General features: G+C 42.4%; 1 protein-coding gene and 1 pseudogene across 5 annotated transcripts in view; both read left to right on the top strand.

The window, feature by feature from the left end:
- Window positions 1-24,236, top strand: part of ME3 (malic enzyme 3) — a 229,843-nt gene that overhangs the window by 184,248 nt on the left and 21,359 nt on the right. For all 5 annotated transcript variants that reach the window (XM_037523106.2, XM_054699587.1, XM_037523109.1 and 2 more), the window contains 2 exons: window positions 559-662; window positions 24,092-24,201. In XM_037523106.2, the coding sequence (XP_037379003.2) occupies window positions 559-662; window positions 24,092-24,201 (214 nt within the window). The remainder of the gene's footprint in view (window positions 1-558; window positions 663-24,091; window positions 24,202-24,236) is intronic.
- On the top strand, window positions 12,699-13,470 carry LOC119254132 (40S ribosomal protein S4, X isoform-like; annotated as a pseudogene).

The raw sequence follows: 24,236 nt of genomic DNA, 5'->3' as shown, positions 1-24,236 counted from the left end.
GAAGCTGCCCGCAGCCTCTGCAGCACCTGTTGGAACCCTGGCCCCGGGCGAGGGTCCCACATGGCTCGCAGACCTCTCCTGCCGCCCGCTGCTCCCCTCAGCAGTGTACTTCGTCAGTCTGCCTGCTCTGCTCCCTGCTCTGGCTCTGGTGAATTCTCTTACCTCCTGCACTTCTGACTGTACCCAGTGCTTGTATAAAAAAATAAATAAATAAATCTTTAAAAAAACAAAAAACAAAGTTTCCTGGTTCCTAAAATGGGGACCACCTGGTAGTCCACACTCAATCAGGGTCTTTTTTTTTTTGTTTGTTTTTTGGGTGGTATGAGGAGGTTATATATTTGTTTTAGCTGAGCTTTTACAAATGTTTTGATCAAATTTCTATGTAATAATAATTTCTTAGTCAATTGAATCAGATTCAGTCAGGGTCTTAGCCTCCAGACCTTCCAGATTTGATGCTTGGAGGAAGGGCAGATGGCTCCCCACTCCCTCCCACCCCCCACCCACTGGTCCTTTCCGTTAAACCAGAGCCCTTAAGGAAACGGATGCTGTCTGTTCCAGGAGCTGCTCAGAGACCCTCTATACATTGGCCTGAAACACCAGCGCGTGCGCGGGAAGGATTATGATGAGCTGTTGGACGAGTTCATGCAGGCCGTGACAGATAAGTAAGTGGCCCAATCTCCTTTTTGAAAGAGGACTATTAAGAGATAATGTGACTAGAGTCAACTCTGGTTTTGGTAGATCCACAAACAAGAGGCGGGAGAGGCACACTTTTCTGGATGGATCTGAAAATTCCAACTTGGCCCCATGTACTTGGGAGACTTAGAACCAAATAGAATCACTCTCTGGGAGAATCTTTGGGAACAGCAAGCGTTAGGATGAGGGCTGATGCCTGAAGTCTGTGGTCTGGAGGTAGCTGAGTGTCTGATGCCCCAGGTGGAAACCCCCTTGGTCTGAGCTGTTCTGGGTTTGTGCCATAAATTAGGATGCTGTGAGTGGTGGACAGAAGTGTCCCCTTCTGATAGAAGGCTTTGGAAGGCAACTTGTCACACTATTCACCATTTCCCACCTCTATCTGAGGACCAGGGCACATTAATAAGCCACTACAGGAAGCCATGTGCTCTCAGGGCTGAAACTCATGAGGTGTTGTGTCTGTGTGGGGGTGTGTCATATTGGCAGAGTCCACAAATCTGACTGTACTCATAGCCAACCGCCCGCCTCACTATGACTGCCATACTGACGGGATGGAATCCTGGAAATAAGCCAGTCAGTCAAATCAGGGTTATAGCAGCTTTCAGGTCCCTGAAGACCCAGGAAGCCTCTGTCTCACTTGAAAACCTCTAGCCTTTCTTTTTGTCCTTGGAGCACCTGGGTTTTGGCAGAGCTGGCCTTGTCCAAGTTCAGTCTCTCAAACCAGAGTGATGGGTTGGAGAAAGAGTTGCTCTGGCCTGTGCAGCCCATAAAGTCTCATTTGGTGGGCTTTGGGAGTGTGCCAACTGGGTTTGACCCTTGACCCCACCACTTCCAGGTCAGTGACCTTGGACAAACCTGGCTACTCAATTTTTAAGTTTCCTTTGGTTTTCTTATCTGGGGCTAAAAAGAAAGCATTTAATTATCGTTGATGTTGTTATTGTTATGTCTTTGCTTTTGCTTTTTAAAGTAAGAGAAAATACTATAGTTGTATGGAATGGGAATCATCCTATAGAAAAGCAGGGATCATCAGTGGAGTGTGGAGTAAGGGAGCAAGAAGGTGAAGGTGTAGTGTGTACCTGAGACTTAGTTTTAGATAGAACACACTAATATCCACTGAAGGGACAGAGGAGGCAGATATGGGGACAAATGCAGACATGTAGATTGATGTGGTGGGGATGTGTGGGAGCCTCCTAAGATAAAGGCAAGGCTGTCCACTGCCAGTGAGGATGGGGATGGAGGTGGTGGAGGCATCAGAATGGAGGAAGCAATATCTGGAATATCCACACTAAGGAATTAAGAGTGTGCTTGCTGGGCAGTCAGCCCTCTTGACGTTACTGGCCATGAATTCAATGTAGGTTAGTTAGCCTATTTCTCTTTCTTCTGTAGCACGTTTCAACTCTGGATGCAGGAAAAACAGAGTAAGAAATTTCATAAGGGTTGGAATTTTGCCAGACAAGAGAGAAAAGATTTGAGAGTATATTCGAGAGGACCATTGTTGTGATAAGTCATGACATTGAGGCTGGATAAGAAGAGAAGCGAGGGCATGCTGAAAGAGAGGAGGGGTAAAGGACACTGATATGATCAATGGCTGCTAAGTCCTAATGAAGCTGAATCATAGCACTGGGTAGGAGATGAAATGAACTGGGAAGAAAGGTAGTGGTAGTCAGGAAGTTAGGTGATTGAAGCTGAGATTATAGAGGAGGTGCTTCTGCAGACCACCAAAGCAGCTAATTCGAGAATCAGACACATTAATTGAGGCATAGCATCTAAAACAAGGGAGGTGAGTGTTCCACTTCATTCTCCTCCTTTCATGCTGTCTTTAAATACCACATTCAGTCACAGGTTATTGAAAGTACCTTTGGATACTAGCCATGACAGTGAAGGTAGCTCAGTGGAGGGACGCCTTAGGGATTGAGTAGATCAGGGGCACAGTGATCCCTCTGGATATCTGAAAGCCATTCTTCCAGGAAAAGCTTGGATTGTTATTTAAATCCACATGAAGAAAACCCATTGGTTGAACACCCAAAGAGGCAGTTTTCAGGATAAATCAGAGCTATCTCACAGTGCATTGGATTCTTTATGGGTTAGAGCTCTCCATCACAGAAGGAACAAGGATAGGTGATGTGACTTATTGGTGGTGCAGGTATAGGAGGAAATTTAAGCATTATATACTCTTTAGGATGCCATCCTACCCCAGTGTTCTGTTAGGCTCTCTTAAGATCTCTGTGTGGCTGGTAGTATAGATAAAATTAAACTCATTTTATGGAAGAGGAAAGTCCCCAACCCTAAATTCCTAAATTGCTGAGATAAGAGTGACAAAGAAGGGAAGTAATAGTGTAAAAAGCCTGACTTTAAGTAAAAGTTGACTATGATAATATACATAGAAAATTCCAAAGACTCCAGTAAAAATCTATTGGAAATAATAAACAGATACAGTGAAGTGGGAAGCCACAAAATTAATAAACAAAGTCTGTTGTATTTCTTTATGCATATAATGAACTAGCAGAGAGAGAAATTGGGGAAATAACCCCATTTACAAGCCTATCTCATGTCATACAAAGTCTGGAATGACTGCAAGTTGAGCCTGGGTCTGTTAACTACAAAGGCAGATGATTTTCTACAAATTTGAGTTACCGGTACACGAAGAGAAGAGAGTGGAATTGACTGGTTTTTTGCTTTCTGTTTCCTGTTTACCTAGTGAGTCAGTAGTCATTCCATTATTCCCCACAGAGACATATTGCTATTTGTGTGAGAAGGTTAAATCAACTAGAATATAAGAGGCTCTTCAAATAATCATCAAAATCAGTTCACAATCTCTCAGACACATGGGCCATCCAGGGGTGAGTCCCTGTGCAGTGAGTGCCTCAGTCCAGAGGAATGTGTCCTGACGTCAGAACAATGAGGGGTTGACAGTTGGTTATTTGGCCTTTTTAATAAGCTCAAGCAGATGTTTCTGTGGCTACTCTAGGTAGGGAATGAGCTAGTTTCCCCAGGCACTCTTGGGAATATAGCTCTGAGATGGAAATCCCACCCTGGGGGTGAGTCAGCAGTCCCCAAGACAAACATGGTGTATTTTAAGAAAGAACCTTGGGAAATGTTGGTTCCTGCCTCCAACATCTTTGTCTCTTTCCAAACATCCTGCTAATACAAGCTCCACCTTCTTGCCTTTACCCACTAACCAGAGTGTGTATTAAGATGCAGAGGCCAGAAAAAGTCACTGTAACTCAGTAACTGTCTTGGAGTTTGACCACTTGGGAGGACCCACCAGCATGAAGGATCCTCCATGCAATCTGTGAACTGCAGCAATAGACAACTATGAGTGTCCTTAAAGTCAAGATAAACCTGATGTTCCCAGGGGCAGGAGTGGATATTCCCTTCTTCCTGCTCTTCCCCTACCATGCAAAGGAACCCAGAGTATTGTGCCTGTGTGACAAGTTTCCCTGATGATTCACACTTACGTTTTTTCACTTCTACAACTTAAGAGTAGAACGGACCGGAATGGTCTATTTTAAGTTTATACCAGGAGCCCTGGTTCTGTCTGATACTTGGTCCAAGTTGGAAAGAAGTTTGATGTCAACAACTGCTGTAGGCTTTAGGAAAGGTGAAAAAGAAACTACCCCTTTATTCTCCAGCCCCTCCCCAACCCTAAACTCCTAAATTGCTGAGATTAGAGTGACAAAGAAGGGATGTAATAGTGTAAAAAATCTGACTTTAAGTAAAAGTTACCCATGATAATATACATAGAAAATTCCAAACTCCAGTAAAAATCTTTTGGAAATAATAAACAGATACAGTGAAGTGGTAAGCTACAAAATTAATAAAGAAATTCTGCTTTATTTCTTTATGCACATAATGAGCTAGCAGTGAATGAAATTGGGAAAATAATCCCATTTACAACTGCATTCAAAATAATTAAATGCCTTGGAAGAAGTTTAACTAAAGAAGTGAAAGACCTGTATACTAAAAACTGTAAGACATTGTTAAAAGAAAAATAAGGCACATATACCATGGAATATTACTCAGCATTCAAAAAAGATAAACACATGCAATTTCCAGCAACATGGATGGCACTGGAAGGGATCATGCTCAGCGAAATAAGCCAAAAAGAAAAAGAAAAATACTGGATGGTCTCACTCATAGCAGGAATCTAGAAAACTTAAATAAGGGACCAGGAAAATGAATATAAGAAAGTGAAAATCAAAATCAACAAAAAACTATGAACCAGAGACACTTTTTGGGGGGTGGGGGGCGGGAGGGGAAGGATTGGGGTCAGAATGGGGCGTTTGCAATTGTATGGGGGAATATAAAAATAAAATTTAATATTTAAAAAAAAAAAAAAAAAAAGAAAAATAAGGCACAACGAGATGGAAAGATATTCTGTGGTCATGGATTGGAAGAATTAACATCATTAAAATGACCACATTACTTAAAGCAATATACAGATTCAATGTAATTCCTAGCAAAATCCCATGACAACAAGGTGAACTGTGGGTCCCAGGAAAGTGCAGGCCTACCTGAGGGGCTGTTGAAAGCGAGAAACCCCACAATTCCCTTCTGGAACTGAGTAAAGAAAAAGGGAAGGCTTCATAAACAAAGGTTAAGACAGGCATGTAGGGGAAGAGGCCAGCAGCATGCAGAGACTCAGTGATCTTCAGGAACAGCACTCATCACCCCATCCACAGCAACAGTATCCTGTCCTCCACTATTTTGGATTCTGGCATAACAGTGCCAGACTCAGTCTGACCATCAGTTCCCAACGTCCCAGTAGGAACACCCCAAAGATAAGCCTACCAGTACCAGTGGCACGGTGCCCAATTCATAGAACAAATTAGAAAACAAACAACAGGAAGAAGGAAAAAATACAATAACCAAGCAAGCCCTCTGGGGAAGGACACACCACAAAAAGAAAATTGGCCCCCAGAACTCAACAACAATGACGTGAAAGAACATCTCTGCCTGCCAGACAGTGAATATAGAATCACCATGATTGAAAACATTAAGAAGATTAAAAGGAAAGGAATGATATGAGAAACATAATTAATGAACTAAAAAATAAAATTGAATCTTTAAAGAAGTAAATGAAGGAAATACAGGATATTAAAAGATTAATGGAGGAGCTAAAGAATTCTGGGAAAAGTAACAAAAACAGAATTGATGAAATGGAAGAATGAATCCGTACTCTAGAATATATAGATATAAAAAGAACTTAAAAAGAAGGGGGAAAGAGAAGTACAAAGGAAAAGAATGAAGAAACACTTCAAGGACTATCTGACACCATGAGAAAAGGAAATACAAGAGTTATAGGAATCCCAAAAGGTGAGGAGAGACAAAGGAACTGAGAAACTATTCAAGGAGATAATTGAAGAGAACTTTCCAAGCACGAAGAAGATGAAAATAGACATACAGAAAGCTAGAACACCAAATTTCAACAATGAAAAGAAAACAAGCAAGACACATAATAGTAAAACTTCCAAGAGCCCAAGAAAAGGAAAACATAAGGAAGCTGATGAGGGGGGAGAAACAGATAACCTATAAAGGAAAACCAATCAGGCTGACATCAGACTTCTCCAAAGAAACACTACAGACAAGAAGAGAATGGAGTGACATATTCAACAAACTCCAAATCAACTGTGGATTCCCCAACACCCATTGTTCTTGGGATTTTGCTTAGCACCCAAAGTTGCTACTGGTCAAACTAAAATGTAGAGTCAGGCAGGGGAATTCTCACCAAGACAAAAGTCTTGGCATGAGGATATCTGCTGAAAACAGCAGGCAGACATTACGGCCAGATTAACATGACCAGTTAGACCACCTTGACAGGAAGTTGAGTATAAACAGGGACTAGAGATAGGATGTTTTGATCAGCAGCAACAATGGAGATGCCCAGGCAATAGCCCCTATTCATTTCCCCCTAGCTTGTGCCAGACCATATGCCTCCCCAGTCAACATCCCCACCAAGCACATTTCTCCACTCATTCCTCCACAAACTTGCCCACTTTTCCTGAATCTGATATCTGATACCAAATAAATGTGAGACTGGCAGTGGGGAAGGCATTACATCTCCAGAGTTGTGAGCCCCTTTAGGTTTTCTCTCTCTCTCTCTCTCTCTCTCTCTCTCTCTCTCTCTCTCTCTCTCCTACTTAGACATTGAGTTATATTTCCTCCATTCCATGCTGCTCCCAATGCTGCCACGCCATGTGGCCAGTCAACAAATGCCAACCAAGAATACAGAATACTTTACCCTGCAAAGCTCTCATTCCTCTATGAAGGAAAAATAAGGACCTTTTCAAACAAACAATCTCCAGAAACTCACTACTACTAAACCCCCACTCCAAAAAAAATGCTATAAGAAGTCCTAAAGCCAAAACCAACAGAGGAATGAATAGGAAGAAGAATAAGGTAAAGAATAAAATCACAAAAAAAGACAAACAAAATGGCAAATATAGAGGACAATATACCAGTATAAACCCTAAATGTAAATGGACTAAATTCATCAATAAAAAGACACAGAGTAGCAGGCTGGATTAAAAAACAAAATTCAACCTTCTGCTGTCCCCAGGAAACACATTTAACTACAAAAGATAAATATAGACTGAAAGTAAAAGGTTGGAAAACAATCCTACAAGCAAATGGACCAAAATAAAGGGCAGGGAGAGCTATACATATATCAGATGAAATAGATGTCAAACTGAAAAAGATAAAAAGAGAGAGAAATGGACATTAAATTATGATTAAGGGGACAATACATCAGGAGGATATAATACTCATAAACATATACTCACCAAATGAAGGAGTGCCAAAATTTATAGAAAATTATTGGGCCTCTCTTGTGGCACAAGGGGTTAAGACGCAACCTATGAGTCAATCCGCAGCCACTGCAGCACGAGTTTGATCCCCCAGAGGCTGGGGAGAAACCCACATGGCACAGCAGACCTCTCCTGACTTGCCCGCTACTCCCCTCAGCAGTGTATTTCAGTCACTCTACCTGTTCTGCTCCCCACTCTGCCTCTGGTGAATCCTCGTACTGCCCCCACCTCTGGCCTGTACCCCAGTTCTTGTATGCATAAGTAAAAATAAATTTGAAAACAGACAGAGAAAATACATATATAGTAAGAGATTTCAATACCCCACGTTCAACAATGGACAGAACAATGAGACAAAAAATAAACAAGGACACGAGAGCCCTAAATGGGCTACATTTTAGTTTGACCTAAATGGGCTGGACCTAATGGGCTTAACAGGACACTGCACCCAAAAAAATCCAAATACACATTATTCAAGGGCTCACAGATCATTCCCCAGGATTGATCACATGTTGGGCCACAAGACAAACATCAACAGATACATCAAAATCATACCAGAGAAGTATCTTCTCTGACCATAAAGGCAACAAACTAGAAATGAACCATAAAAAGAAAGCAAGGAACTCTCCCACTTTGTGGATATTGAAACGCACATGATGCAAGTCCACTGGATTAAAGAGGAGATCAAAGAAGAAATTGAAAAATACTTTGAGATGAATAACAATGAGGACACAACTTTCCAGAATGTAAGGGACACAGCAAAAGCAGTAATAAGAGGAAAGTATATAGCAATACAAGCTCACATCAAGAAACAAGAAGGAACTCACAGAAACAACCTAATCTCCCATCTCAAAGAATAAGAAAAAGAATGACAAAAAAAAAACCCAGTAGAAAAGAGGAAATAATAAAAGTCAAAGCAGAAATAAATGAAATAGAAACTTAAAAACAATCCAAAAGATCAACAAAACGAAAAGTTGGTTCTTCAAAAAATAAACAAAATAGACAAACATCTATCTAGGCTCACAAAGAAGAAATGAGAGAAAGCACAAATAAATAGGATCATAAACAAAAGAGAAAAAATAGCAACACACACAGCAGATATCAAAAGAACACTCAAAAATTACGATGAACATTTATATGCAAACAAGTTCAATAATCTAGAAGAGATGGAAAAATTCCCAGAACAATATAATCATCCAAAGCTAAAGAAGAAATTGAACACCTAAACAGACCAATTACAAGCAATAAAATTGAAACAGTAATCAAAACCTGCCCAAAAACAAAGCCCAAGACCAGACAGCTTCACAAATGAATTCTATCAAATGTTCAGAAATGAAATTGTGCCTATCCTACACAAACTCTTACAAAAAAGCGAGCAGAAGAAATACACCAAATACGTTTTATGAAGCCAACATTACACTAAAACCAAATCCAAGCAAAGACAACACATACAAAGAAAACTACAGGCCAGTCTCCCTAATGAACACTGATGCAAAAATTCTCAATGAAATCCTTGCCAACAGAACCCAACAGTGCATCAAAAGGCTAATACACCATGACCAAGTGGGATTTATTCCAGGGGCACAAGGATAGTTGAATATCTGAAAATAAATTAATGTAATACAACACATCAACAAAAAGAAAAGTAAAAACCATGTGATCATATCAATAGATGCTGAGAAAGGAACATGGCTTAACATGATAGAAGCCACATATGACAAACCCACAGCCAATATTATTCTCAATGGTGAAAACAGAAAGCCTTTCCTTTAAGATCTGGAACAAGACAAGGATGTCCAATCTCACCACTGCTTTTCAATATAATACTGGAAGTCCCAGCCAGAGCAATAAGACAAGAGAAAGACATATGAGGAAATCAAATAGGGAAAGAAGAAGTAAAACTATCACTATTTGCAGATTACATGCTAATATACAAGAGAACCCTAAAACTCCACAGAAAAATTAATTAAAATAATAAACCAGTTTAATAAATAGTAGGAAATAAAATCAACACACAAAAATCAATACCCTTCCTATATGCAAACAATCAATTGGAAGAAGAAATTAAGAAAACTACACCACTTACAATTGAAACAAAAAAAAAATCAAATATCTGGGAATAAACCTAACCATGGAGGTAAGTGACCTATACAAAGAAAATTATAAAGCATTGTTAAAAGAAATAGAAGTAGACATAAAGAAATGGAAAGACATTTCCTCCTCATGGATTGGAAAAATTGACATTATCAAAATGGTCATCCTACTGAAAGCAAATTGCAGATTCAATGCAATCCTGATAAAAATCTCAATGACATTCTTCAAAGACATAGAACAAATATTGATGAAATTCATATGGAGTCACAAAAAAAATTCAAATAGCCAAAGTTCTCCGATTAAAAGGAGAATGGAGGTATCACACTCCCAGACTTCAAACTGTACTACAAAGCTATAATAATTAAAACAGTATGGTACTGGAACAAAATCATACACACAGACCAATGGAATTGAACAGAAAACCCAGAAATAAAGCCACACATATATGGATAACTAATCTTTGACAAAGGAACAAAGAATATGCAACGGAACAAGGACAGTTTGTTCAATAGATGGTGCTGGGAAAACTGGGCCGCTACATGCAAAAGAATGAAACTAGACCACTACCTCATACCATGCACAAAAATCAACTCAAATTAGATAAAAGAATTGCACATAAGACCTGAAAATATATAGTATAATATAATATAGTCTATATATAGAGACAGATAGATATTCATAAAATATATAGTAGAAAATATAGGTAAAACACTACATGACATTCACTTCAGTAACATTTTTAAAGACTCATCTCCCAAAGCAAAGAAAGTGAAGGAAAAGATAAACAGCTGGGATTACATCAAACTAAATAGATTCTATACTGCAAAAGAGACATTAATCAAAACAAAGAGACACCCTACTGATTGGGAGGAAAGTTTTACACTCCATACAACTGATATAAGGGACTGATCACAAAGATCTACAAATAGCAAATGCAACTCAACCAAAACAATGCAAACAATCCAGTCAAAAAAATGGGTAGAAGAGCTAAATAGACAAGCCAAGGAGATGCAAATGCATGTTAGATAAAGACACCTGTGACTGTCTCCCTCAGGCAGTTTCGTATAAATGCTTCCTATAGAAGGACAGAAATTCACATCACCCTACAATAAATATGTCTATGCTTTGGGATTTGATTTTTCAAATTTGCTCCATGAGAGGATGTAGTTTTCTGGCAAAAAAAAAAAAATATATATATATGAGCAGCAGTTTCTATAGTCAGCACTCAGAAACTGAGCTTTATTTCACCACTGAAGTAAGAAAACTCATTCTGGAAGTTCTAAGATAGCTAGAAGCAGAAAAAAAAAAATCATACATTTCCAACAAATCACAAGTCTAAAGATGTATTTTGAATAATGAGGACATGCACTCCACTGAAAACTGTAGTGAGATTCAAAGGAAATAAAATCACAGGCCATGTCCCAAAAAATTTCATACACCTCCCACGAAGACAAAATTTTTTTTTTTAAGATTTATTTTTTATTTATACAAGCACTGGGGTGTAGGCCAGAGGTGTGGGAGGCTGAGAGTATTCACCAGAGAGAGAGTGGGGAGCAGAACAGGCAGACAGACCAAAAGCACTGCTGAGGGGAGCAGCGGGCAAGTCAAGAGAAGTCTGCTGCACCATGTGGGTATCTCCCTGGCCAGTCGGGAATCGAACCCGTGCTGCAGAGGCTGTGGACAGCTTCACAGCACTGCGCTCAACCACCTGCGCCACCAGGGAGGCCCTCGAAGACAAAATTTTTCAACAGGAAATAATTAGAATAAAGGCATCAACTATTTGGCATTGATTTTTGGCTCAATCAGAATTCAGAGAAAGGAGGAATCAGGGGTGTTTAGGAAGAGATGGAAATGACATAGATTCAGCACTGAATCTGAGGAAGCGGGTAGAGGACATACACATTCCCTGTGGGTGATACATCATGAGAAACCCAACAATGCAGAAAAGGCAAGCCTTGTGCAGAAGCTTCTGGAAAACTGGCCCCACCAGAGGTGGGGTTTATTGTTTCAGAATACAGTTTAGTAGGAAAGGACAGTCTGTGAGAGGCCTCAGAACCAGACAAGAGGGTGCACTGATTCAAGATCGAAACTGGAAAAGCCTTCACCCATCTAACCCTGTGGCTTCTAAACTAACCCTGGGAAACAACAAGGGACCAAGGGAAAGGGAATGTGGAAGAAAGTGCACATTTACAACATACTTGTGGGTTTAAAGGGCACATTTACAATACACACATATGTCAGATGCTCAAGTTAAAAAGAGTATAAAACGTCCTACCAGTGATGTGGTTAGAGAACCTGAAAGAAGGAAGTCAAAGGAAGATTCTCACAACCACGTCACCTGGAATCCCTTGAGAGGGAAAAACAGTTCCCCAATGAAAATCAATTCATGAGCCATGTGGAAACAATCCACAATGTGAGAAAAATCAGATCTGCAGCTGCTACAAGCATTAGAACCTCAAAGAAATGGAATATTCTGAGACATATTCTGCGTTATAGTTAAAGCAGTTACAAGTAAATGTATTAAACAGATATTTTTATAAGAATGAATGAATAAGGAAAGTACCTAACACTGTGAGGAAAAAATAAGCAAATTTGAAAAAGAACCAACTTTTTCAACTTCTGAAAATGAAAATCAAAGGCATGGAAATCCAGCTGTGCATTGGTGTTAAGACAAGACACCATCAGAAAACCCAAATCCTCAAAACATACTGCCTGTAGTTATTTCAGACATTCATTCCCACCCGTGATCATCAAGAAGGGAACAAGGACACCAGAATGTTTATCAGGAAAGGTTTTTCTGAGCTGCTATTAATGACAAGGACATTGTTGAGGGAAAGAAAAGAGGACCAGAGTAGAACCCTCAAATCTGAGCCTCTTCATTCCATGTCAGCAGGAAGCGTTAACTCCAAACAAGTCCATGGTATATTTATTCTTATTTTCGTTTTGTCTTGTTCTCTCACACACACAAATATACACATCCCCATCTTACTCTACCTTCCATTTTATTTGGTTTAGCCAAATTGTTTTTACTATAATTTGATAACTAGGAAAAATCCAATAAAAAAATTATTCTTTTAAGATAAGTGTACTCTTTGCCTGCCGAGGGAAGCCATGGCTCATGATTCTCAGAAGCATCTGAAGTGAGTCGTGGCACCAAAGCATCGGACGCTGATGGGGTGTTTGTGCCTCCTCCAGTCCCCACAAGCTGAGAAAATGTCTCCCTCTAATCATTTTCCTATGGAATAGGCTTAAGTATGCTCTAACAGGAGATGAAGTGAAGAAGATCTGTATGCAGCAGTTTATTAAGATTGATGCCAGAAGCACACTGATATACCCTAGCCTGCTGGTTTTATGGGCATCATCAGCATTGACAAGACTGGGGAGAATTTCTGACTGATCTATGATGCTCAGGGTAGCTTTGCTTTTTATTGCATTGGACCTGAGGAGGACAAGTACAAGTTGTACGAAGTGAGGAAAATTCTAGTGGGCACCAAAGGAATTCCTCCTCTGGTCACCCATAATGGTAATACCATCTGCTCACCTGATCCCCTCATCAAGGTGAATTATACCATTCGGACTGATTGAGAAACTGGCAAGACTACAGATTTTATCAGGCTTGACACTGGCAATTTCTGCACAGTAATCGAAGGTGCTAACCTGGAAAAAAAAAGATATGATTACCAACAGAGAGACATCCCGGTTCTTTTGATTTTGTCCATGTGAAAGACACCAACAGCAACAGCTTTGCCACCTGCCTCTCCAATGCTTTCGTTATATTGGCAAAGGTAACAAATCATGGATTTCTCTTCCCTGAGGAAAAGGTATCGCCTTATCATTGCTGAAGAGAGAGAAGAGATTGGCACCCAAACAAAACAGCAGGTGAAATACTTACTAGGTGACATATTTGGATGAAAGGGTCTTGATGCTTAAATAAAGACAATACAGCATGACTTAAAATATATATATTTATATATACACACAAATATGTTATAAATATATGTTAACATATATTATATATACACATATATATAACATATATGTATGTGTGTGTTATGTAAGAAAGACTATCTGGAGATATATAAACCAAACTGTTAATACTTATCACAGTTAAAGGAAGATATTGTCAGGGATTTTTGCTTCCAGTGTCATTCATTTCTATGATGTTTGATTGTGTGCAAGCATTTCTCTTGCAGTTAGAAAAAAATAGTGGCTTTTTAAATAATGAGCTAAGCAATAATTCTTCCCCAGAGACAATTCCTTGAGTTAAAAAACAGATTTATGAAATAAAGAAGCAAATAAGAGAACAAGCCTCCCACCATCACCCTCCAGTGGACTGAGTGCTGGACTACTCTAGCCTCCTACAGACAACAAAGCCACTTGTGTACATTAATCCATCTAATGCAATATTAAATAGACAATTATTGTCCTATTCCATTAAAATAGAAGTTCTAGGGGGACATGTTGACTCCTGACTTTTGGTCCGTTGCTGTATCTCAAGCTCCCAGATAATGACTACGAAAGCCTGAGTTCCGGGGGAACGTGAGTGAATGGAGGCACACTATAGGCGAGGCGCAGAGAGGTTATGAATCGTGTCCAAGTTCACACTTTAAGCAAATGGTAGCACCACACTTGAACCCACATGGTCTATTTCTAGCACCCACCCTTTAACTTGAATACTCTCTCTCTGTTCTTTCACATGACAGAAAAGACACACACTCCAGAAAAGACATCACACTCCAGTCACCTTCTCGAAACAGAAAGCAAGGAGGACGAGCCAGAAGACAGTCGTGAAAACTTAGCATACTCACAGCCTCTCTCTGCAGCTTGCTCTAGGGTAGCGTGGTGCCCCCCTGTCATCACCATAAGGCTCTGAAAGGATCAGCCATCAACTCCCATTTTTCAAAATTGTTTAGCTGCTGATATGAGGAAAGCATTTCTTTTATTTTCATGGCGATATGACGGATACATAATGTGCTGCAGGTTTAAGCTGTAGAGCATGCTGATTGGATGCATTGCTATATTGCAATGCAATTACCACCACAGCTTAAGTAAAACCCATATCATGTCTTATAATGATCATTTCTTTTGTGTGTGTGGCGGGGGGAGAAGCTCAGTGCTGGCTTCTGACCTTTGAAGGGTCAAAGGTCAGCAGGTCAGCCACCATCCTCTTCCTAGCACAAAGATTTCTGGCGCCATTTGAGTGCTGGCCCAGGCACTCCCACAAACCTGGAAGCGGAGGAGGAAGGCCAGACTCTTCCTGGCGTGTTTCTTTCTGGGCTCAGATCGCCGTCAGAGCAGTGACTGAGCAACAGCCGCATTATCCCAGGACCTTTGCTTAAACGTTGCTGCTTCCTGTGACTTTCTTGTTACTCAGTGGAAACTTTCCCCGGAAGGGGAAAGAACAGCCGCAGGGACATGCCAGGCTGGCTGCTGGCACCCACAGCAGGGGACCATCCAGTGTGGGAGCCGGGAAGGGAGGGGCCTAAGAGGACCACCCTCGGCCCTCTGGGGTCCTTCCCGCAGCTTCCATGCAGGGGACTTCCAGCACCCGACGTTCACTTGCAGGGTCTGGCAGCCTCTTTCCACTCAGTATTTGAAAAGTTGTCTTTAAATAGCACTGAAATCCGTGTTCTTCGCATTTCCACATGTGGGTTCTGCTCGACCCCTCAAGATCACGTAAAAGAAGCCGAGTTATTCATGTCCACACAGCGGCCCCTCAACTTGAAGGCAATAATCACGCCTCAGTCCACGTGGTTTTCTCAGCATTGGCTCAGTGTTCCTGCTGGCTGCAGCCCTTGCCTCAAGAACGGGCTCCCTGTCATCCTTGGAACTCCTTTGCCAAACCCTGTTCCCCAGCAGGAGTGCTAGCGTTGGCCAAGGGGTGTCCAGGAACCCCAAAATATGAGGCAGTGCCTGCTCTGAAAGGGATCCAGCCGTCCACGCACACAAAGGCAAAAGAGACATTGTTAATGTGAAAAATTTTTAATTGAATTGCTGTGGAGAGAGGAGCAGGGGGAGGGAAGGGGTCAGGGGAGGGGGGAGGGGAGGGGTGGGGAGGGGGAGGTCCCAAAGAACAGCCTCCCACATGCCTTTCACCCACGTGTCTCTCCCAAGCTCCTCCCACTGTCTCCACACAACTCTACTCCAGGTGTCGCTGCCAAGTCACAACCATGACATGACAGTCAAACCTTCTGCCGGAGTCCACCGGCCGGAGGAGTCGTTCGGAGGGGCTTGGAGAAGACACATGAAGGAGTGGCGTGTGGAGATGGGGGGGGAGATTTGGAAGAGACACGCGGGTGAAAGGCACATAGAGAGGCCGCTAGGGCCCTTGGCAGAGACACTGGCAGCTTTCCCCTTTATCTTCATGCCATCGTGGGTTATGGGCTGTATTTTGAACTTGGACTCTCTTCTCTCGTCCCAGCTCTCTGGGATTCACAAAACCCCTTCCTTGTGGGTCCTTGACAGAGCTGTGGCAACCTCTGGGCCTCGTTGTCCCTGTTTGGCTGGACATTTGCCTATGATGGGTGAAATGGGAATTTTGTTGGGAAACTCTTATTTGAAGTCTCTCTCTCTCTCTCTCTCCCCACTAATTCTATGAAAAATCTTTCACTAAGAGTATATTTCCTTTGCAGGGCAGGGCAGCCTTTGTGCAAGAGGTGACATTTGCGCGGGGACTTCTAGTCTGTTTAGGAGTTGCCTGGCATGAAAGGGCGCCTTCTACATTTGTGAGTAGAGGTGTCGCCGTGTGAGGGCGCCCAGTCCTTGGGAAGCAGCAGCATGCATTGGAAGACGTGAATGGGACTGAGCATGACGGCTGGGCAAGTGGACAGCACCTCAGCATCTGCACATAACCCCAAATGTCCCCAAGGGCAGTGGGGGCCCTGCAGGGATTTTCAGAACAATGAACGGTCCGGTCCGTACAGATTCATGTTCAGACTGACAGGGCGATGGGCGGGGGAAGGGGCGATAAACCTGCAGGGACAAGATCAGTCACTGTAGGATCTTGGCCAGAAGCAGTGATGGCAGTGGCCTGGGGGAGAGGTCGCCCGGCCGGAATCCAGCCCCACCTAGTACAAAGCTCTTTCTTCAGACTTTCCCTCAGTGTGGCCTGCCATGGTGTGTGTGTGTGGAGGGGCAGGGTAAATGGGGGTGGGGCACAAAAGATTAGGCCTTTCCACATCTGTTTGTATATACTTCTTCTTAATCGCGCATCTGTCCTCGGGCACTTAGGCTGTGCGCTACCCTTAGCTAATGTGAATAATGTTGTAATGAACACAGCAGTGCATAGATCTCTTTGAATTAGTATTTTAGTGTTCTTTAGGTAAATACCCAGGTAGGATAACTGCATCATACGGAATTTCTATTTTTAACATTTTGAAAAATCTCCTTACTTGTTTTCCATAATGGCTGTACCCATTTACATTTCCACCAACACAGTTTGCTTAATACAGGACTTCTCAGAACCTTGACTATGCATGGCATATATTTGCATGCATATAAGTAGCATTCAGAGTTTCTCAAACTTTTTTAGCCACAGAATATCTTTATAAGAGAATCTCAAATGACTAGAGTTTGCAGAACATGTAAAATAGAGACTAAAACCTAGAGCTGTCGTGATTCTGTCAGCTCTAGTTCCTGGAAGGAAAAAGTAAAAGAAACAACTTTCCATTGGGTTTCAACTGACGACTTATATTTTCACCACGTTCTCTGCTGTGGAAATCTCATGTGTATGTATGTGTATGTGTGTGTGAGGGTGTGTATGTGTCATTGTGTGTGTGTGAAAAAGAGAGAGTGTGTGTGTATGTGTTTTGGAAATATGAGTGGCAGATTTTAGTCATTCTGTTTGGAGACAGGATGGACAAATTCACCTGCTCTCCCCAGATCCCCCATGTTTGTTCAGGCCTGAAAGAGGTCAGCCCCAGGTGTTTGAAGAATGGCAGGTCCTGACCTTTGAAACTAAGAAACCAAGTCTACAACCCATGGAATGCTCTGCTCTCACGACATCCCCAGGCAGCATTCCACTGGTGTGTTTGGTGGATGGGGGAAGGGAGCAGAGAACTAGCTCAGAACCTCCTTACCCTTCAGAGGCTACTCCCAGGTGGCAGGTGCCTGGTTCTGCTTGTCCTGGCCTGAGTCTCGTCATGCTGTCACTCACAGCTCACTAAGACTCCCAGCCTTGCATCACCATTTCTGGGTGCTCCTTGCCTGAGTGCTGGGCGAAAAAAAATTTAATATTCACACCCATCAACTCCCCAGGGATCTGGATCTTAAGAGAGCCCAGGCTTAAAATGCCTGCCCTGGAAGCTCCGCGGCCATTTCCTTGATGAGTCGCCAGGGTTGAAGTCTGGGCAGCCAACTCTGTGCCTTGGGAGGTGCCCCTTTCTCTATCTCAGGAACTCTCCACTGGAGAAACATCAGATGTTCCTGAGCCCCTGCCAGGGCTCCAGGATGAAAAGTTCAAAAGTGCAGAAGGGGACAGATAAATAGGAGAAATCTATTACAGCGTTAAAATCAGGAAATTTCCCAGAGCTCCACATGGTGCCTTAGTAGAGTCCTGGGGGGAAGAGAGGAGGGCTCCTGATGCTGCCCTAGCTTTGGCCCTGGGGGGGGGGGGTCACCTGGTCTGCTGGGTTCCAGCTCAAAGGACTCCAGGGACTCAAAATTCTTTCTGACACTGCAGAATGCTCTGACCTCCCTACTTTGGCCTGTACCAATTTCTAAGTGAAGCTCCTAGTGTCATAAGTAGCTCGCTGCCCTAACCTCTCAGAGCAGGAACCCGAGACCCAGAGATAGAGAGAATATTGTTGGGGGAAAGACCAACCTATTTAACAATGGGGTTGCCCTGTAACAATATCTGTAGCTCAGGATTCCTGCTCAGATATCACCTACTTGATGAGGCCATGTGAAAATTAATTGAGATAAAATATGTAGAGATACCATAAGAGATAAAATATGTAGAGATGCCAACAGCAATAGCTGTTTTATTGCTATTGTTAACAATAGTCATATTTCAGTAAATATGCAAGGCAATTATAGCCAGCATTTAAATTGGCCTTGTGCTGAAAGTCAGGTACTTGTACTTGTATGGATATTGGTGAGTCGAGGTTCTTTTTCACCTCAGCTATCTCATTTTTCACTTTAAAATGTGCTTTTGTTCTGAAGTGGCTTTTAATCGATTTAACAAGTTCACAGACAAGCTCGAGCACACCCCCTTCATGTTTCCACCCCTTCCTAAAACATGTATTGAACAACTACAGCATCAGTGTATCAAGGTGCTCAACGGGGGTTTTTGAATGGCCGGGCAGACAGACGAATGAATAGACAGCCCAGTGGCTGGCTGGATCCGAAGCTAAGAGAGCAGCGGAAGTCACCACCTGTAGTTCAGAATGGACAGTGGCATCACTTTGTGAAAAGCCATAAGGAAGGGACCGAGGGACAGGGGGAAATGGTGGTGTCCAAAGATCTCCGTGGAGATGAACAGCAGGGGTGGTGGAAGGGAGGGACGTGGAAGGCATTGCTGTGGTCAGAGCATGAGAGAGCAGAGTTATGTGCAGAGTAGGGGTGGTTCCTTGTGGGGAGAAGCCCCGGGGGCAGCCAGGGCAAGGGACATTCAGTGTGGACAGGGGTCTGGAGGCCCATAAATCTAAGCAGTTCAAGTTAGGGTATTGGATGGGCAATTCAGATAGTCTTTTCTTATTCTATCTCAAGTTAGAAATGACCTAAATTAATGAGGCTTTACATTTAATCAAATTGTTCCCTGAAGACATTCTCTTACATAAAATTGAATTTAATATGAAAGAGAAAATAGTGCACTAAACAAAGGCATGTATTTATAATCTGTGCCTTATTTTTATCGCAGAGTGGTGTTGCTTGAAGGTTAAATGTGCGTGTGTGCGGGGGGTGGGGGGGTATAGTGAGCACTACATTGCTTTGTGGTCTGACCTTCCAGCTGCAAGCTGGTTGTGGAGCAACGGGGGAAATGTTGTGAAGATTCTGTATAGCAAAAGGTCACCATGACCAAGACATTCTGTTTCTCCTTCCCAATCCAAATACTTGAAATACATACCCTGGAACAAAAATTCCCAGTAAATTTTGGGTTGGTGAGCATAGCACGATAATTGCACACAGGAGGATTTGTCGTTTTATTCATTATACAAGCAGCAAAGGGCTGAATGGGAGGTAAGGAGACTCGGCCTCCCGCCACTGATCGCGCCATCATCATCGCCTGCTCTGTGACTGAATAATTGTGGAAAGGGTGACACGTGCATTCAGCACCTTACAATATAAAAGTCACCCTCAGCATTTTTTTCCTCAACTGTTATTAAATTGTCCATCATTTTCATAGCTCTGTAATTTGAGTACAGCTTCACACCTCCATGTGTGCACACGCTCCATTCACCGCCACCAAAGCTCAGGTGCCGATGCGTACTTCTTCCTTCCCTGAGTGCTTCTCCCTTGACACCTCTTCCCTCCGGTAACCTCTGGTATATTTTTGACAGAATCTAAGTGCTATTTTTTGCGATGCTTTGCCAGTTTGTTTTCTTTGGTTATTTTTATTTCACAAGAGAACGAAACCATCCCTAACTGGCTTTCACTTTCTGACTGGTTTCATGTAGCATAATTCCCTCAAGCTCCATCCATGCGTCCCCAAAAGGCACTATCTCATCTTTTTTTCATAACTGAGTAATATTCCATTGAGCGTATAGTCCACAATTTGTTGTTACTTCTGAATTTGTCTGATGCACTTTCATTATTCTTATTTTTTACTTTTTTAAAGTTTATTGAGATTATAATTCACATAGCATACAGTGACCCATTTAAAGTGCACAATTCAGGGCCTCCCTGGTGGCACAAGGAGTTAAGCATCAGCACTATGAAGTTATCTGCAGCCACTGCAGCACAAGTTCAATCCCCAGCCCGGGAGGTGACCCACATGACGCAGCAGACCTCTCCTGTCTCACTTGCTGCTCCCTTCAGCAGTGTATTTCAGTCAGTCTGCCTGTTCTGCTCCCCACTCTGTCTCTGAGGAATCCTCTCACCCCCCCTAATCTCTGGCCTACATCCCAGCTCTTGTATGCATAAATAAATAAATCTTTAAAAAAAATAAAGTGCACAATTTGCTGTCTTTTAGTATATTCACAGATGTATGTAATCTTCATGACATCAATTCTAGAACATTTTCATTACCCCCAAAAGAAATTTCATATCTCCTAGCTGTCAGCCCCCACTCCCCTCCTTTCCCCAACAATATTCTTTCTGTCACAGATTTGCCTGCTCCAGACATTTCACGTAAAAGGAATCATAGTAGACATGTCTGCCTGTTTTCACTTATCATGTTTTCTAAAATCATCTATGTTGTAGCATCAGAATTTCATTTATTTTCATTGCCAAATAATATTCCACCATGAAGAGAGACCAATTTTATTTTTTATATTTAATTTTCTATTGAGGTAGCATTGGCTTCCAGCACTGTGTGTCATTCAGAGGCATATGGCCACCCCCCACAGACGCTTGTGCCCAGCACATCCCCCCACGGCCCCCATGCCCTCTACCATATTCCATGCGCCCGTCTCACTTTGCTTCCCCCTCCCTCTCTCCCCAGCTTGTAGCCTCAATTCCACAGTCAGAGCTCTAGGATTTATTATTGGTTTGGTTTGGTCTGACCCTTTGTTTGTTTCTCTATATTCCACACATAAGTGAAACCATCTGGTATTAGTCTTTCTCCTTCAGACTTATTTCACTGCAGTATCCCCTCATTGGGTAGAGGGCACTAAATGCAGGCTGCCAGGCAAAGACCACTGACCCCAGCATAATTTGTGGGACAATCCCCCATCTCTGGTGATGAAGTTCTGAAATTTTCAGCGAGCAATATTTTTATTTTATTATTTTATTTTTAGTAGTGCTTAAGAAGAGGACAGTCCAAACTTCCTTAGTACGCAATGTTGTAGACGAAGTCACCCTCAGTTTCTAATCCTCACAGCAGGACACACAAGTTGACCTGGCAGATATAATTGTCCCATTTGTCAGATGAGAAACTGAAGCGGAATCTAGAAGTGACATAGCAAAAATCAGTTCTGTGTGGAAGTGCCAGGTTGGCCACAGCCTCCTGACCCATACCCAGCACGCTTGGCCCTGGACGATTGTCAGTGACATCATCCCATCCCTGCCCCTGTTTATGAACTCATTTCTGCCTCCCCCAACAACAACTCCAACATGATAAGTTTCTGGAAGGACCATGGTAGGGTCAAATATCTGCCTGCCCACTTGCTTTTCACTGCACAGGCTAAGTCATGCACAAAATTATAAGTTGGAAAAAATATTTTCTGGGCCATTTCAGTGTGACTTACCCCTCATAGACATGAATCTCATCAGACAGATGCCCCCTTTAACACAGTCAGCCCACCGAGGCCCACCCTTTTCTAGAAAGGTCATAAGTCTTCCCACAACAACTCCCAAGCTGGCCTTTAGCATCTGGTTCGGTCTGGGAATGACAGGTCACTTCTCCCCATTGTGTGCCAGGCCGTCCTCACTGGCCAGTCAGGCCTTTCTGTCTCAGCAAATGTGACCTCCTCAGACATCGTTCGTTACACATTGACCCATGAAATGAAGTCTATTTTTCTGTTTAAGCATTAAGTATTTTTTTAATACTTCACACCATCCTTGCTTCCAGAAAGTCTCCAATAAGAGATATAATACAACAAAACCATCAAAACAAGGATCAAAGCTCAAGAGTGGGGTAAGGGTTGGGGGAGGTATGGACAGGAGCCTTGACCAAGAAACTAAATTAGGAGCAAAAAACTACAAAGAAGCAAAAAAAGGAGGAAAGGAGCAAAAAACTTAGCTCTCAGCTTCATCACCAACCATGTTAACAAGAAAAAGAGATTACAAAGCCAGTTTTTTGTTTGTGGTTTTTGTTTTTGTTCTTGTTTTCAGAAAAAGCAATCTTTTTTTCTGAACTTGAAATATAAGAAAAAATTCCAATGTGGAGGGGAGTTTTTAATTCTTCATTTTTTGACTTTTATTGAAGCAGCATTGCATATAACATGGATTTTTTTAAGATTTATTTATTTATGCATACAAGAGCTAGAGTATAGCCCAGAGGTGAGGGGGGTGAGATGATTCACCAGAGACAGAGTGGGGAGCAGAACAGGCAGACTGATGAAATACACTGCTGAGGGGAGCAGCAGGCGAGTCAGGACAGGTCTGCTGCGCCATGTGGTCATCTCCTTGGCTGGGGATCGAACTTGTGCTGCAGTAGTTGCCAATAACTTCATAGTGCTGACATTTAACCCCTTGCACCACCAGGGAGGCCCCAACATGGGTTTTTTAATACGGCAATCTAAGCAGCTTCTGGGCATTGTCTTCACCCACCCTTGGCCAGTAAAGGGGCTACCCGCATGGTGCAGCAGACCTCTCCTGACTCGCCCACTGCTCCCCTCAGCAGTGCATTTCAGCAGATCTGCCTGTTCTGTTCCCCACTCTGTCTCTGGTGAATCTTCTCACCCCCTCCACACCTCTGGCCTGTACCCCAGCTCTTGTATAAATAAATAAATAAATCTTTTAAAAAATGCAGATTGCTGTCCAGTGTGGTAAGCATACTGGTAATTAACTCTGAATCCTATATATACACATATATTGTTATAGTAACATTGGTTTACAACATTGTTTATACTTTAGAGGTATACAATCTCCCCCTTCTGGTGTTGTTACCACACTATAGCCTCCACCAAAATGCCCATAAGAGAGAATATCTCATCACCCAAAGCAAAGAAAGTCAAGGAAAAGATGCACACCTGGGATTACGTCAAACTGAAAAGCTTCTATACTGCAAAAGAGACATCAACCAAATACCTGTACCCCTATGTTTATCGCAGCACTATTTACAATAGGTAAAACCTGCCAACAACCCAAATGCCCAAAAATAGATGACTGGATCAAGAAGATGTGACATATATACACAATGGAATATTATTCAGCAATCAAAAAAGATAAACTCATGCAATTTGCAGTAACATGAATGGAACTAGAAAGAATTATGCTCAGCAAAGTAAGTCAGAAGGAAAAAGAAAAATATCAGATGGTTTCACTTATAGGAGGAACACAGGGGAACAAAATAAGACATCAGGGGAAAAAATAATAATGATACAAAACACAACAAACCAAAAACAAACAGACAACTATAAATCAGAGACATCCTGCAGGGGAGGAGGCGGGAGAGGGATCAGAGGGAGGGAGGGAGGAGCACAGGGGCCTGAGGTGATGGTGCACGGGTGCCTTGGGAAAGGAAACTCTATGGGTCTACACCTGAGGGAGTGGGGAGGAAGCAAATATTGTTTAGAAATGAACAATGATGTAAAAAATATATTTTAAAAATTAAAAAAAAAAAAAACAGTGAAAGAGCCACACCACATATGCCCCACCCTCAGCTGCCCAGCACAGGCTGGAACTGCCAGGGTTCAACCTCAGAGAGGCAATCATGTGTCTGTCTTCTCCCCATCTCACAGGTTTGGAATAAATTGCCTCATCCAGTTTGAAGACTTTGCCAACGCCAATGCCTTCCGCCTGCTCAACAAATACCGCAACAAGTACTGCATGTTCAATGATGACATCCAAGGTAGGTGTCCACCCCACTGATAGCGCCTCCAAGGA

The sequence above is a fragment of the Talpa occidentalis genome, unplaced genomic scaffold (genome assembly GCF_014898055.3).
Source record: "Talpa occidentalis isolate TD23 unplaced genomic scaffold, MPIMG_talOcc4v2.1 talOcc4.3, whole genome shotgun sequence".
Lineage (NCBI taxonomy): Eukaryota > Metazoa > Chordata > Mammalia > Eulipotyphla > Talpidae > Talpa > Talpa occidentalis.
Note: the sequence above shows the minus strand (reverse complement) of the source record. Positions and strands in the feature narration are given on the sequence as shown.